Source organism: Pelophylax lessonae (genome assembly GCF_965119305.1).
Source record: "Pelophylax lessonae genome assembly, chromosome: 5".
In the NCBI taxonomy this organism is placed as follows: domain Eukaryota; kingdom Metazoa; phylum Chordata; class Amphibia; order Anura; family Ranidae; genus Pelophylax; species Pelophylax lessonae.
This window is the reverse complement of record NC_138772.1, coordinates 11,486,701-11,503,986: the sequence shown is the minus strand read 5'-3', so window position 1 is coordinate 11,503,986 and position 17,286 is coordinate 11,486,701. Positions and strand designations below refer to the sequence as shown.

Here is a 17,286-nt window from a genome sequence, read left to right as displayed (position 1 = left end):
GTTGTACATTGTATACCCCTGTATCTTGTACATTGTATACCCCTGTATCTTGTACATTCTATACCCCTGTATCTTGTACATTCTATACCCCTGTATCTTGTACATTGTATACCCCTGTATGTTGTACATTCTATACCCCTGTATCTTGTACATTCTATACCCCTGTATCTTGTACATTGTATACCCCTGTATCTTGTACATTGTATACCCCTGTATCTTGTACATTGTATACCCCTGTATCTTGTACATTGTATACCCCTGTATCTTGTACATTGTATACCCCTGTATCTTGTACATTGTATACCCCTGTATGTTGTACATTCTATACCCCTGTATGTTGTACATTCTATACCCCTGTATCTTGTACATTCTATACCCCTGTATCTTGTACATTCTATACCCCTGTATCTTGTACATTGTATACCCCTGTATCTTGTACATTCTATACCCCTGTATCTTGTACATTCTATACCCCTGTATCTTGTACATTCTATACCCCTGTATCTTGTACATTGTATACCCCTGTATCTTGTACATTGTATACCCCTGTATCTTGTACATTGTATACCCCTGTATCTTGTACATTGTATACCCCTGTATCTTGTACATTGTATACCCCTCTATGTTGTACATTGTATACCCCTGTATCTTGTAAATTGTGTACCCCTGTATCTTGTACATTGTATACCCCTGTATGTTGTGCATTGTATACCCCTGTATGTTGTACATTGTATACCCCTGTATGTTGTACATTGTATACCCCTGTATGTTGTACATTGTATACCCCTGTATGTTGTACATTGCATACCCCTGTATGTTGTACATTGTATACCCCTGTATGTTGTACATTGTATACCCCTGTATGTTGTACATTGCATACCCCTGTATGTTGTACATTGCATACCCCTGTATGTTGTACATTGCATACCCCTGTATGTTGTACATTATATACCCCTGTATGTTGTGGTCTTTAAGGTGCCTATCTAATAGTTTATTGAAACTATCGATGCTCCCTGCTGATACCACTGCTTGTGGAAGAGAATTCCACATCAATCTTGAGGTTACATACTACATAAGCCCTGATGAAGAGGCAGTGTTCAAACCCCAAAATGTGTTGGATTTATTTTTCTACAAAATATTTAACAAAAGTCAGCTTAGAAAAATAAAACGTTCTTTTAAAAATACTGATATCAAAAAAATAGAATTTTTGTAAGAACTTACCGTAAAATTATTTTCTCTGAGTCCTCTGACAGTTGCCGCCCACTCATACAGACTTCACTACTGGGTATTGGTCTTATCCACAGGAGTAAGCTAGGCAGAAGATTTTGTTAAAAAAACATTCACAAAACCTTGTATAGACACACCTACAGGGGGCTGTCCCTCTGGTCCAATACCCCCTGCTAGCAGCATTCCCAATTCAGTTTGGTAGCAAGCAGTAAATAGTCCATGAACCCCAAAAGAGGGGTGGGGGGCGGAGACTGTCAGAGGAATCAGAGAAAAGAATTTTACGTTAAGTTCTTACAAAAGTTCTATTCTCTCTTACGTCCTCTGACAGTCGCCGCGCACTCATACAGTCTTCACTTATGGGAAGTCCCAGAGCAGTGTAGATGTGAGGGGTGGGAAACGTAACCGTCTCAAAGGCAACACAGCACCCAGGTCAGAGAAAAGAACCTTATCTGAACCAGAAAGGTAACCACTGGGTAACAGGAAAGCTCAACAGGAGCGAACAAACCCAGGAAAGCAAAATAACCAAGGGGGAAAAATCCCCAACAGGAGGGGACAGGCTAAAAAACGCCATGTCTCCCCTAAGGCACTGCCGCACTCAGAACTTTGCGGCCAAAGGAGGCATCTGCCGATGCCAAAACATCAAGTCTGTAAAATTTTGTAAAGAAAAATCACTTTTTCAAATAAAAAATAAGAAGAAAAGGCTGAGACTCCAGCCCCAGCCAAGGGAAGGCTGCCTACTCCTAACTAGGCAAAAAACAAACTGAATTGGGAATGCTGCTAGCAGGGGGGTATTGGACAAGAGGGACAGCCCCCTGTCGGTGTGTCTATAAAAGGTTTTGTGAATTTTTTTTTTTACAAAATCTTCTGCCTAGCTTACTCCTGTGGATAAAACCAATACCCAGTAGTGAAGACTGTATGAGTGGGCGGCGACTGTCAGAGGACGTATGAGAAATTTAATTTTCTCTTTCGTACATTGACCGACACAGCTCCTGTCATTCTTGACCATTGGGACGTCCCAAAGCAGTGTTAAACATGAGGGGTGTGAACTAAGTGTGATTGGCTGTCACAGTGTTCACATCCTACTAGCACCCAATTGTTGCCCGAGAGCTGTCGGTGAGAGCCCGAGAGCGTGGTCACAGTGTGACGGGCGTGGAAACTGAGCGCGCTCCTAACGACCTCAGCCATATGCATATAATACGATCATCCATAATTTCATGGCCACTGACAGGTAAAGTGAATAACACGGATTATCTGGTTACAATAGCACCTGAAAGTGGGTGGGATATATTAGGCAGCAAGTGAACATGTTGCCCCTGAAGTTAAAGGTCATCGCAATTTGTTGTGTATGGGGCTGGGTAGCTGCAGACCGGTCAGGGTGTCCATGCTGACCCCTGTCCACAGCCAAAACCCCCTACAATGAGCACGTGAAGCAAAAGAAGAAGGTGGCCTGGTCTGATGAATCATGTGGATGGCCGGGTGCATCACTTACCTGGGGAAGAGATGGCACTAGGATTCAGTATGGGAAGAAGACGGGGGGGGGGGGGGGGGAGGCAGTGTGATGCTTTGGGCAATGTTCTGCTGGGAAACCTTGGCTTCGCCTTTCATGTGGATGACATGTACCACCTACCTAAACCTTGATGGAGACAAAGTACACCCCTTCATGGAAAGGGTATTCCCTGATGGCAGTGGCCTCTTTCAGGAGGTTAATGCGCCCTGCAAAAATGGTTCAAGAATGGTTTGAGGAACACCGAGTCTGAGGCTTGGACTCCAAATTCTCCAGATCTCAATCCACTGAGCATCTGTGGGATGTGCTGGAAAAACAAGTCAAAATCCAGAGGCCCAACCTCCCAACCTACAGGACTTAAAGGATCTTCTACTGACAGCTTGGTGCCAGATACCCCAGCATACCTTCAGAGGTCCATGCACAGACCGGTCATGGCCGTTCTGGCGGAAAAAGGGGATCTACTTATCTATTTCTCTGTCCCCCTCACGTTTCTCATCTACTTCTCTCCAATCTCCTCCTGTCTTCTCTCGTCTCTCGCCCCCCACAGGTCTCTCATCTCCCGCTCTCTCCCCCCAAGCCTCTCATCTCCTTCTCTCCCCCTCTCCCTCTCATCTACTCCTCTCTACCCCAAGACTCTCATCTCCTTCTCTCATTCCCTCCAGGAAACTTCTCTCTCCCCCTAGGTCTTATCTCCTCTCTCCCACCAAGCCTATCATCTCCCCCCCTCCCAAGCCTGTCATCTCCTCCTCTCTTCCCCTAAGTGTTTCATCCCCCCAAGCCTCTCCATCTCTCTACCTCCCCCCCCCCCCCCAGGCCTCTCATCTCTTTCTCTCTCCCCCCAAGCCTCTCATCTCCTTCTCTCTCTCCCCCCTCCAAGTCTCTCATCCCCCCCCCAAGCCTCTTATCTCCTTTTCTCTCCCCAGAGGTCTCTCATCTCCTCCTCTTTCCCCAAAGCATCTCATCATCTTCTCCCCCCCAGCCTCTTATCTCATTTTCTCTCCCCCAAGGACATGTGTCTCCTTCTCTCTCCCCCTAGGTCTCTGATGTCCTTCAGAGTCCCCCCCCAAGCCTCCCATCTTCTTCTTTCACCCCCTTAAGCCTCTCATCTATTTCTCTCTTCCACCAGGACACTTGTCTCCTCTCCCCCCCCCCCCCCATGTCCTTCTTTCTCCCTCCAGGACACTTGCCTCCTTCTCTCTCCCCGTTGGTCTCATCTCATTCTCTCTCACCCCTAGCCTCTCATCTCCTCTCTCCCCCCAAGCCTATTGTCTCCTTCTGTCTCCCCCCCAAGCCTATTATCTCTTCTCTCTCTCCAGGACATGTGTCTCCTTCTCTCTCCCCCTTCTACCCCCCCCCCCCCAAGCCTCTCATCTCCTTCTCTCTCCCTCAAGGACACGTGTCTCCCTCTCTCATCCCCTAAATCTGTAATCTGCTTCACCCCCCAAGCCTCTTAACTCCTTCTCCCACCCAGCCTGTAATCCCCCCCAGGAGACGTCTCATTTTTTCACCCCCTAGGTCTCTAATGGCACTTTTCCACTGCAAGTACCGGCTCGGTTCCACTCGGCCCTGCTTGGCTCTGTTGGTTTTCATCTGCATTTTACCGCATTGTACGGTGTTGGAATGGTTCGGTACGGTTTGCTTTTCCACTAAAGTAAAGTGGGTGGGATAACAATGATTCTCTGACCAATCAGTGGCTAGTATTGACAAACAGTCAAGGCCGCATGCAAAGGATTGTGGGATATGGTATCGGTACGGCCCTGTTGGAACCACAACTGAGGTGGAACTGTTTTTGCGAGCCGTACCATTCGGTTCCATGTAGTGGAAAAGCGCCGCCGTACCGTACCGTTCCTACACCGTACCATGCTGTACCAGCAGTGGAAAAGCACAAAAGCGAACCGAACCGTTCGGTTCCATGCAGTGGAAAAGCGCCATAATCTCCTCTCCCCCCCCCCCCCCCCAAGGTCTCTCATTTCCCTCTCTTTACCCCGAGGTCTCTTATCGCCTTCTCTCTCCCACCAAGACACTTGTCTCTTCTTTCCCCCCTAGGCTTCTCATCCTCTTCTCTCTCCCCCCAAGCCTCTAATCGTCTTCTCTCTCCCCCCAAGCCTCTAATCGCCTTCTCTCTCCCCCTAGCCTCACATCGCCTCCTCTCTCCCCCCAAGCCTCTCATCTCCTCCTCCTTTCCCCCCCAAGCCTCACATCTCCTTCTCTATCCCCCTAAGCCTCTCATCTCCTCTCTCCCCCCAAGCCTCTCATCTCCTCTCTACCCCCAAGCCTCTCATCTCCTCTCTACCCCCAAGCCTCTCATCTCCTTCTCTCTCCCCCAAGCCTCTCATCTCCTCCTCTCTCCCCCCAAGCCTCACATCGCCTCCTCTCTCCCCCCCAAGCCTCTCATCGCCTCCTCTCTCCCCCAAGCCTCTCATCTCCTCCTCTCTCCCCCCAAGCCTCTCATTTCCTCCTCTCTCCCCCCAAGCCTCTCATCTCCTTCTCTCTACCCCCAAGCCTCTCATCCTCTTCTCTCTCCCCCCCAAGCCTCTCATCTCCTCCTCTCTCCCCCCAAGCCTCTCATCCTCTTCTCTCTCCCAAGCCTCTCATCTCCTCCTCTCTCCCCCAAGCCTCTCATCTCCTCTCTACCCCCAAGCCTCTCATCTCCTCCTTTCTCCCCCCAAGCCTCTCATCTACTTCTCTCTACCCCCAAGCCTCTCATCTCCTTCTCTCTAAACCCCAAGCCTCTAATTCTTTCTCTCTCCCTCCAGGATACTTGGGGGGGGTCCAGTGGTGGATAAAACAGCTGAGTGTGAGGGGAAGTGGAGAAGGGCAGAGGAACTCTGACAAAATTTGAGGGGTGTGCAGCTGAAAGGATTAACCATGAGGAGCAAGATAAGGTGTGAGGAGTAGAGGCGGGGAGAGCAGCTGGAGTGGCAGGGAAAAAGTGTGAGTGGATGTGGGAGGAGTAGCAGGGGGCATGGAGGTGGGAGGGGCATCTGGAAGGGATGAAGAAAAAAGTGACAGGGGGGTGTGGGGGAGGGAGCATCTTGAAGGGATGAGAATAATATCAAGGGGTGTGAAGGTGGGAGCATCTGAAAGGGATAAGAATAATCTGAAGAGATATGGAAGTGGGAGGAGCATCTGGAAGGGATGAAGATTAATGCGACGGGGTGTTGGGTTGGGAAGAGAATCTGGAAGGGGTGAGATTAATGTGACGGGGGAGTGGAGTTGGGAAGTGCCGCTGGAAGGGGTGAGATTAATGTGACGGTGGTGTGGAGTTGGGAAGTGCCGCTTGAAGGGGTGAGATTAATGTGAAGGGATGGTGCTATACAACTACTCACCTTGTCCTTTGATACTTTATGAGAAAATGGGCAGGTTCCATCCGTCAGTTTGCAGGTGCCGCGTAGGAACCTATAAAAGACCACTTACACAAGTCAGATGGTGAAATAAATTACTAATATAATGATCGTGCTTGAAAACATTTATTCTTTCACTCAAACAAATATTCTACATATCTCTTCCCAAATCCTTTGCTTTCTAAGGATTTTGTTGACCATGATTTCTTAATTTTTTTTTCAAAACATATGACTTCCCCCTCCCCCGTACAGCGGCAGACTGTAATACTTCCGCCTACCTGACATTGCCGACACTTACATGGTGCACACAGCCACCTACTGTTACCTACTAGACACTGCCGACACTCACATGGTGCACACAGCCACCCTTGTGTTACCTACTAGACACTGCCGACACTCACATGATGCACACAGCCAACCTACTGTTACCTACTAGACACTGCCGACACTCACATGGTGCACACAGCCACCCTTGTGTTACCTACTAGACACTGCCGACACTCACATGGTGCATATAACCAACAACTGTTACCGATAAGGCCATGTCGACAATCACATGGTGCACACAGGCACCCTACCATTACCTACTAGATACGTCTGACACTCACATGGTGCACAGAGCCACCCTACTGTTACCTACTAGACACTGCCGACACTTACATGGTGCACACAGCCACCCTTCTGTTGCCTACTAGACACTGCCGACACTCACATGATGCACACAGCCAACCTACTGTTACCTACTAGACACTTCCGACACTCACATGGTGGATATAACCAACAACTGTTACCGATTAGGCCATGTTGACACTCACATGGTGCACAGAGCCACCCTACTGTTACCTACTAGACACTGCCGACACTTACATGGTGCACACAGCCAACCTTCTGTTACCTACTAGACACTGCCGACACTCACATGATGCACACAGCCAACCTACTGTTACCTACTAGACACTGCCTACACTCACATGGTGGATATAGCCACCAACTGTTACCGATAAGGCAATGTCGACACTCACATGGTGCACACAGCCACCCTACCGTTACCTACTAGATACTGCCGACACTCACATGGTGCACAGAGCCACCCTACTGTTACCTACTAGACACTGCCGACACCCACATTGTGCATACAGCCACCTACTGTTACCTAGACACTGCTGACACTCACATGGTGCACACAGCCACCACCGACACTCACATGGTGCACACACCCACATACTGTTACCTACTAGGCACTGCTGACACTCACATGGTACACACAGCCACCTACGGTTACCTACTAGACAATACGGACATTCACATGGTGCACACAGTCACCTACTGTTACATACTAGGCACTGTCAACACTCAAATGGTGTACACAGCCACCTACTGTTACCTACTAGGCATTGCCAACACTCACATGGTGCACACAGCCATTTACTGTTGCCAACTAGACACTGCCAACACTCACATGGTACACACAGCCCCCTACTGTTACCTACTAGGCTCTGCCGACACTCACATGGTACACACAGCCACCTACTGTTACCTACTAGACACTGCCGACACTCACATGGTGCACACAGGTAGACACTGCCGACACTCACATGGTGCACACAGTCACCTACTGTTACCTACTAGACACTGCCGACACTCACATGGTGCACACAGCCACCCTTCTGTTACCTACTAGACACTGCCGACACCCACATGGTGCATATAGCCACGAACTGTTACCAATTAGGCCATGTCGACACTCACATGGTGCACACAGCCACCCTACCATTACCTACTAGATACTGCTGACATTCCCATGGTGCACAGAACCACCCTACTGTTACCTACTAGACACTGCCGACACTCACATGGTGCACACAACCACCTACTGTTACCTACTAGACACTGCCGACACTCAAATGGTGCACAGAGCCATCCACTGTTACCTACTAGGCACTGCTTACACTCACATGGTGCACACAGCCACCCTACTGTTACCTACTAGACACTGCCGACACTTACATAGTACACACAGCCACCAACTGTTACCTACTAGACACTGCCGACACTCACATGGTACACACAGCCACCGCCGACACTTACATGGTGCACACAGCCACCTACTGTTAGCTACTAGACACTGCCGACACTCACATGGTGCGCACAGCCACCAACTGTTACCTACTATGCACTGCTAACACTCACATGGTACACACAGCCACCCTAATGTTACCTACTAGGCACTGATGACACTCACATGGTGCACACAGCCACCATTCTGTTACCTACTAGACACTGCCGACACTTACATAGTACACACAGCCACCAACTGTTACCTACTAGACACTGCCGACACTCACATGGTACACACAGCCACCGCCGACACTTACATGGTGCACACAGCCACCTACTGTTAGCTACTAGACACTGCCGACACTCACATGGTGCGCACAGCCACCAACTGTTACCTACTATGCACTGCTAACACTCACATGGTACACACAGCCACCCTAATGTTACCTACTAGGCACTGATGACACTCACATGGTGCACACAGCCACCATTCTGTTACCTACTAGACACTGCCGACACTCACATGGTGCATATAGCCACCAACTGTTACTGAAAGGCAATGTCGACACTCACATGGTGCACACAGCCACCCTACCGTTACCTACTAGATACTGCCGACACCCACATGGTGCACAGAGCCACCGTACTGTTACCTATTAGATACTGCCGACACTCACATGGTGCACACAGCCACCTACTGTTACCTACTAGACACTGCTGACACTCACATGGTACACACAGCCACCTACGGTTATCTACTAGACAATACCGAGATTCACATGGTGCACACAGCCACCTACTGTTACATACTAGGCACTGTCGACACTCAAATGGTGTACACAGCCACCTACTAGGCATTGCCAACACTCACATGGTGCACACAGCCATTTACTGTTGCCTACTAGACACTGCCAACACTTACATGGTGCACACAGTCACCTACTGTTACCTACTAGGCTCTGCCAACAATCACATGGTGCACACAGCCATCTACTCTTGCCTAGTAGACACTGCCGACACTCACATGGTGCACACAGCCATCTACTCTTGCCTAGTAGACACTGCCGACACTCACATGGTGCACACAGCCATCTACTCTTGCCTAGTAGACAGTGCCGACACTCACATGGTGCACACAGTCACCGACTGTTACCTACTATGCACTGACGACACTCACATGGCACAAACAGCCCCCCTACTGTTACCTAGTAGGCACTGCCGACACTCACATGGTGCACACAGCCACTTTCTCAGGGTCGTGTATGAAGGGACAGCTGTCAGCACGCTTGCATCTTCCAAATCGGTTATAATACATGCAGTACTCCTTCTTCGCCTTCTTCTGCTGGGCTTGCCGGATAATGGCCAGACTGCGCTGGACGGCACGGCTAGGGATGGAAGAAGATAATATTGAGCACATTTACAGGAGAAGGTATTCACATACAATCCACAACAGAGGAAGGGGTACAGAGAGGAGGGGGTAAAGAGAGGAGGAAGGGGGGGGGTACAGAGAAGAGGGGGAGTTGGGTACAGAGAGGATGGGGTGCAGAGAGGAGGGGGTACATAGAGGAGGAGGGGGTACAGAGAGGGGGGGGGGGGGCGGCAGCAGCTAAGCACTAAACACACACAGGTACACCTACCTTGCATAATAGCGGGTGGGGGTGGCTGTGCGGCCCGGGTACAGGTTGCTGGGACTGGTGCTGCTCACATCCACTTTCCCTGAAAGGAAACAGAAAGTGTAAGCAGAGAAGGGTGGACAGACAGATGTGTGTAGAGGGGACAGACAGATGTGTGTAGAGGGGACAGACAGATGTGTGTAGAGGGGACAGACAGATGTGTGTAGAGGGGACGGCTCCTCGTCCAATCACAGAACACTTTGCAGTCACTGAGTAAATGTGAATGGTGTCTCTGATGATCGGGGAACCTCCTCCTGTACTCACATTACACCCCGCAGATACTGGAAATCTCTCTGGTAGTGATGTAGTAGCGGTGTATTAGCTGTGCAGTAGCAGTGAAGTAAAGGTAGAAATTTAGCAGTAGTTTAGTAGTTGTGTAGTGACGGTGTAGTAGTGCTGTAGTGGTGGTGTAGTAGTGCTGTAGTGGTGGTGTAGTAGTGCTGTAGTGGCGGTGTAGTAGTGCTGTAGTGGTGGTGTAGTAGTGCTGTAGTGGCAGTGTAGTAGTTGTGTAGTGACGGTGTAGTAATGGTGTAGTAGTGCTGTAGTGGCGGTGTAGTAGTGCTGTAGTGGCGGTGTAGTAATGGTGTAGTGGTGGTGTAGTAGTGCTGTAGTGACAGCGTAGTAATGGTGTAGTAGTGCTGTAGTGGCGGTGTAGTAGTGCTGTAGTGACAGTGTAGTAGTGCTGTAGTGACAGTGTAGTAGTGCTGTAGTGACAGTGTAGTAGTGCTGTAGTGGCGGTGTAGTAGTGCTGTAGTGGCGGTGTAGTAATGGTGTAGTAGTGCTGTAGTGACAGCGTAGTAATGGTGTAGTAGTGCTGTAGTGGCGGTGTAGTAGTGCTGTAGTGACAGTGTAGTAGTGCTGTAGTGACAGTGTAGTAGTGCTGTAGTGACAGTGTAGTAGTAGTGGTGTAGTAGTGCTGTAGTGACAGTGTAGTAGTAGTGGTGTAGTAGTGCTGGTGTAGTAGTGCTGTAGTGGTGGTGTAATAGTGCTGTAGTGACAGCGTAGTAGTGGTGTAGTAGTGCTGTAGTGGCGGTGTAGTAGTGCTGTAGTGGTGGTGTAGTAGTGCTGTAGTGACAGCGTAGTAGTGGTGTAGTAGTGCTGTAGTGGTGGTGTAGTAGTGGTGGTGTAGTAGTGCTGTAGTGACAGCGTAGTAGTGGTGTAGTAGTGCTGTAGTGGTGGTGTAGTAGTGCTGTAGTGACAGCGTAGTAGTGGTGTAGTAGTGCTGTAGTGGCGGTGTAGTAGTGCTGTAGTGACAGCGTAGTTGTGGTGTAGTAGTGCTGTAGTGGCAGCATAGTAGTGGTGGTATAGTGGCAATGTAGTAGCAGAGCAGTGTAGTAGTGCTGTAGTGACAGTGTAGTAATGGTGGTGTAGTAGTGCTGTAGTGGTGTAGTGGTAATGTAGTAGCAGAGCAGTGGCAGTGTAGTAGTGCTGTAGTGACAGTGTAGTAATGGTGGTGTAGTAGTGTAGTAGTGGTATAGTGGCAATGTAGTAGCAGAGCAGTGGCAGTGTAATAGTGGTGATTTCCAGCCTTTATAGAGATCCCCCCACAAGTACGGTAAATATACGGTGATATTGGTAGAACAATAACAATGTAACGATATCCGCAGCTGGAATTGGGTATAATATTTGGATACATTTTATAAACTATCGAATGTTTAATATCAGAATTGATTTTTTGGTTAATTTTCATCTTTTTTGCCATAACAGAGTTTTATTTTGGGAATAAAGCCAGAGTCGCGCCATGTCTGACCGCTATTCCCGCCATCACATGACCCTATAAATGAGGGGATTGTTGGACATTAGAAATAAAATCAGACTTCCCTGTTGAATGATTTGTGACGTTCGATATTAGAGTGCAAGCACTTGGCACAATCTGCTGTGCTGTAAATCCCGACATCTGAGGATGTTAAAGCGACATAAATCATGAGAAGAACAAGACAGCGATGGAGGAGCGTGGCGCGGAGGGCTGCGGGAGCGACAGGCGTGCGTCGTTGCCAGGTGGCGAGCGTTGTGTCGCAGTCACTCACCTGCCAGCCGAGCGTTTCGCGGAGTGAGTGAGTCGCATTTGATGGTGTGTGCGCGTCCTCTCTTCTGGCGGGAGCTGTCAGTCAGCCGGCTGGTGAGGACTCTGCCCCATCTGTCGTGTGTTGGGGGAGGGGTGTTACCTGTCTGCCTGTCATGTCACCAGGAGAGCGATCAGCCATGCCAGATTCTGAGTCAGTGGGTGACGGAGGAGCCGTGACCCCCGCCATGATAGTGAGCCGCACTCTCTGTGCCGTTCCGATGTGCCAGACTTCTTTATTTACATCGGGCGCCAACGGGCGGCCGGCGAGCGCACAACGCATGATCAATGCCTGACATACACTCATAGAAAGAGAACCCGTCATCACATTTATATGTTAGCTGTGAGTGTGCCAAGCTATGTCAGCATAACCTCTCACAAATCCCCTCCCCCCCCCCCTCCCCAACAATCCATGCTTTTCTCTCCAAAACAACGGCGCCATCTTTGTTCAGGCATCATCCAGGGTCACCATCTACGTTCTGGACTGAGATGTCGACTTGCAATTGTGTAAATAATGTGCAGTTCTTTGTGTGTTCACAAATGCCTGACACAGATCAGCCCCTGCTGCAGCCTCTCTCCTCCTAGTCTGAACCTATCTGAGCATCTGTACTTAGCCAATCAGAAGTGTCGGAGGCATTCCCTGCCCTGCAGTATACAAGGGTTGTGTATACAGGCCACGTCACACCACATCACTCCTAAAGTGTTTCTGCATGCAAGTTTTTTTATGCTTCTTTTATGCGTTTCAGTGCGTTTTTTATGCTTTTTTTTTCCTTCCTCTTTTTTTTTTTCATTTTTACTGTACTGAAGTCTGGTGCGTTTTTTTTAATGCGTTTTTAATGCATTCCAGTTGCTTTTTTTCCTTCTTTTTTCTTTCCTTTCTCTTCCTGTATTGGGGTCTGGTGCATTTTTGATGCGTTCTAGATGCTCTTTTCCTCTTTTTTTTTTTCTTTAAGAGCCGGTTCACACTTCTGCGTGTGCCGGGTTCGCATGTCATGTCGGAGCGCACTGCTCCGACATGACATGCGATCAGCTGTGCGGTGCGAGTTTAGCCATACAGTTTGTATGGCTAAATTTGCACCGCACCCGCAGCAAAGACGCACAGGAGGCATTTTTGCTGCCGCATCAGGATCGGATCGCACAGCGGTTCACACTTGTGCGATCCGATCCTGTGCGAACTGCACGATCGTACTGCGATATGCGATCAAACTGGGGGTGTCGTTAAGATTACATTGACACCCCCAGCGGATCGCATATGGCAGTGTGAACTGCCGGGGGTGCGTGTGCGATGCGGGTACAGGCTGCGAATTCGCAGCCTTCCCGCATCGCAATAGTGTGAACCGAGCCTTATGCTTCCTTTTTTTTGTTGTTTGTTTTTTTTTCCTCTGTACTGGGGTCTGGTGTGTTTTTTTTAATGCATTCCAGATGCTTTTTTTCCTCCTTTTTGCTTTACTTTCTTTTCCTGTTTATTTTTTTTTAACTGTATTGGGGTCTGGTGCATTTTTAATGCGTTCCAGGTGCTTTTTTCCCTCTTTTTGTTCTTTTACGCTTCCTGTTTTTTTTTTTTTTTTTTACCTGTACTGGGGTCTGGTGTGTTTTTTTTTTTTTTAATGCATTCCAGGTGCTTTCTTTCCTCCTTTTTTCTTTCCTTTCTCTTTTTGTTTTCCCTGTACTGGGGTCAGGTGCATTTTTGATGCAGTCCAGGTGCTTTCATTTCCTCCTTTTTGTTTTCCTTTCTCTTCCTGTTTTCTTTCATTGCAGTGGGGTCAGGTGCAGTTTTGATGCGTTCCAGATGCTTTTTTTCCTCCTTTTTTTTTTTTTTCTTACACTTCGTAGTTTTGTTTCCCCTGTACTGGGCTCTGGTGTGTTTTTTTGTAATGCATTCCAGATGCTTTTTTTCGTCTTTTTGTTCTTTTACGATTCCGGGGTTTTTTTTTTTTTACCTGTACTGGGGTCTGGTGGGTATTTTTTTTTTTTTTTATGCATTCCAGATGCTTTCTTTCCTCCTTTTTTCTTTCCTTCCTCTTCCTGGTTTTATTCACTCTACTGGAGTCTGGTGCGGTTTTGATGCATTTTTAATGTGTTCCAGATGCTTTTTTCCTCTTTTTCCTTCTTTTCCTTCCTCTTCCTGTTTTTTGTTCGCTGTGCTGAAGTCTGGTGATGCATTCCAGATGCCTTTTTTCCTCTTTTTTTTTTTTTTTTTCAATGTACTGGGGTCTAGTGTGGTTTTTAATGCGCTTTTGATGCGTCCCAGATGCATTTTTTCCTCTCTTTTTTTTCCTTCCTCTACCTGTTTTTTCCCCGTACTGGGGTCTGGTGCATTTTTTTATGTGTTTTTAATGCGTTCCAGGTGCTTTTTTTCCTTTTTTTTACGCTTTGTTGTTTTATTTTTTTTTTCTTTTACTGTACTGGGGTCTAGAGCATTTTTTTTTTTTAATTCGCCCCACATGCTTTTTTCCCTCCTTTGTTTATTTCCTTCCTCTTACTGTTTTTTTTGTTAACTGTATTTGGGTCTGCTACATTCTTGATGTGTGCCAGATACTTTTTTTCTCCTTTTTTTATTCTTCTTTCTGTTTTTTTTTTTTTATTGTACTTGAGTCTGGTGCGTTTTTGAAGCATTCCAGATATGTTTTTTCTCCTTTTTTTTTCTTCCTCTTTCTGTTTTTTTATTTTTTTCACTGTACTAGGGTATGGTGAGTTTTTTATGTGTTTTAGATGCGTTCCAGATACTTTTTTCCCCTCTTTTATTTCCTTCCTCTACCTCTTTTTTCCCCTGTACTGGGGTCTGGTGCATTTTTTTAATGTGTTTTTAATACGTTCCAGATGCTATTTTTCCTTTTTTTTACGCTTTGTTGTTTTTTTTTTTTTTTTACTGTATGAGGGTCTGGTGCATTCTTTTTTTAATGCGCCCCACATGCTTTTTTCCCTCCTTTGTTTCTTTCCTTCCTCTTACTGTTTTTTTTTTCACTGTATTTGGGTCTGCTACATTTTTGATGCGTTCCAGGTACTTTTTTTTCTTCTTCTTTCTGTTTTTATTTTTTTTTATTGTACTGGAGTCCGGTGCGTTTTTGAAGCATTCCAGTTGCCATTTTTTTTCTCTTTTTTCTTTCCTTCCTCTTCCTATTTTCCTCCTTTTTTCTTTCCTTCCTCTTCCTATTTTCCTCCTTTTTTCTTTCCTTCCTCTTCCTATTTTCCTCCTTTTTTCTTTCCTTCCTCTTCCCGTTTTCCTCCTTTTTTTCTTTCCTTCCTTTTCCTGTTTTTTTGTTCATTGTATTGGAGTCTGGTGCGTTTTTGAAGCATTTTTGATTAGTTCCAGTACAGTTCTGCTCAGGAAAAATGCAGCATGTTCTTTTTTTCCCCTGGAACCACAAGCACTGGTGTGAACTATGCCACTAAAAACCAAGTAACCTACTTTCTACGCGTTTTAGATAAAGAAATAAAAGCACTGGAACGGATGCGGTGTGAACTGGCCTGTATGTGCGGCTGCAGGGCAGGGAATGTCTCAGCCCCTTATGATTGGCCAAGTACAGTGACGGTTTCCTGGCGGAATGGGGGAGGGGAACTTAGGACTGGGATCCCCACGTGTCGATTGCTACAAAGTTACCAGTAGGATCCTCGTATGAGAGGAGACTGAAGAAATGCTTCCTCCTGATTGCAGCAGACAGATCGCAACCTGGCTCTCCCTCTGACCTAATGATGTGTCCTCGGCCATGTTGGAATCTTATTGGAGCTACTAGACATGTGCCAATAAAGAGTAACTCCACTTGTGTTGAGAAACCCCCCCACACCCCCCTCTCCCGGGGTCATCTCTGTACATTGCAAGGATTGTTATAAATTTTGTTGCAGATTCCAACCTTTTGCTATTCTGAAGAAATATCCGTCTGTTTCTCTGTGTCCATGTGCAGAGTGAATACGAATGGGAGCGACTTTACAATTCATCAGCTGCTGCACCTGCAGGGTTCTAATGAAGAACGTGGCAGGGTCTGCACCCCTTAAAGGAGTTGTAAAGTCTCAAAGGTTTTTTTCATACTTTGCATTAAGGTGAAAAACATTTTTGGTTGCAGCTGACCCCCCCCCCCCCCCCCCTTATTCTTACCTGAACCTGAACGTTCCAGCGAGGAGCTCCAGCCGCTGTCTCGGTCCTCATTTTATAGATTGTTAGCAGCAGGAGTTATTGGCTCCTGCTGCCGTCAATCAAATCCAGTGACATGGGAGCGGGGGGGGGGGGGGGGGCAGAGCCGAGTCCTGCTGTCTGTGTCAATGGACACAGCAGCAGGACTCGTGAGCGCAACCGGATGGCGCAAGCGGCTCTCAATGGGGGCATCTGATGAAGAGGAGGAGCCAGAAGCGATGCCAGGGCACCCAAGAAGAGGAGGATCGGGGCTGCTCTATGCAAGGATTTTGGTAAGTAGTATAAAATGTTTGTTATTTACAAAACAAAAAAGAAAAAAAAAACGGATTTGTAATATATATTTTTTCTTTAGTGTACAGTAAAAACCCCTTTAAGACCGGAAGGATTTTCCCCCTTCCTGACCAGGGCCTATTTTGCGATTCGGCACTGCGTTACATTAACGGACAATTGCGCGGTCATGCGACGCTGTACCCAAATAAAATTGATGTCCTTTTTTCCCCACAAACAGAGCTTTCTTTTGGTGGTATTTGATCACCTCTGCGATTTTTTTTTTTTTTTTTTTTGCAGAAACCCTAGAGAATAAAATGGCGGTCATTGCAACTTTTTATGTCACACAGTATTTTCGCAGAAATTTTTCAAACGCGTTTTTTTGGGGAAAAAAAACGTTTTATTTTTTTTTTTTTTATTCACAAAACTAACAGTGACGTTAGCCCAATTTTTTTGTATAATGTGAAAGATAATGTTACGCCGAGTAAATAGATACCCAACATGTCATGCTTTAAAATTGCGCACACTCATCGTGGAATGACGCCAAACTTCGGTACTTAAAAATCTCTATAGGCGACCCTTTAAAAAATGTTTACAGGTTACCAGTTTAGAGTTACAGAGGAGGTCTTGGGCTACAATTATTGCTCTCGCTCTAACGATCGTGGCGATACCTCACATGTGTGGATTGAACGTCATATACCTATGTGGTCACGACGTATGCATGCGTTCGCTTCTGCGTGCGAGCACGCCGGGACGAGCGGGCACTTTAATTTTTTTTTATTTTTACACTTTCCCTTTAATCTGTTTTTTTTTTATCACTTTTATTCCTATTACAAGCCTCCGAGAGTCATAGAGGCTGCTGAGGACCATCTGGTCCTCGCAGTCTCTATGGTAAACTGCCGATTCCTTCTCCGGCTCACCGATCGCACGGGCAAGCCAGTAGAAGCACCAGAGGGTGGCTGGAGGGGAGGGGATGTCCCCCTGTAAGAACGATCAAGCGACTGTTCTGAAAAAAAATGAGA

The 17,286-nt window shown here is 47.2% G+C and overlaps 1 protein-coding gene across 1 annotated transcript in view; it reads right to left on the bottom strand.

Annotated features, from left to right (window-relative positions):
* Nucleotides 1-17,286, bottom strand: part of ZC3H3 (zinc finger CCCH-type containing 3) — a gene marked incomplete at its 5' end in the record, with an annotated part of 425,081 nt that overhangs the window by 139,770 nt on the left and 268,025 nt on the right. The window contains 3 exons of the mRNA XM_082257608.1: nt 6,061-6,130; nt 9,363-9,518; nt 9,771-9,849. Coding sequence (XP_082113734.1) covers nt 6,061-6,130; nt 9,363-9,518; nt 9,771-9,849 — 305 coding nt within the window. The remainder of the gene's footprint in view (nt 1-6,060; nt 6,131-9,362; nt 9,519-9,770; nt 9,850-17,286) is intronic.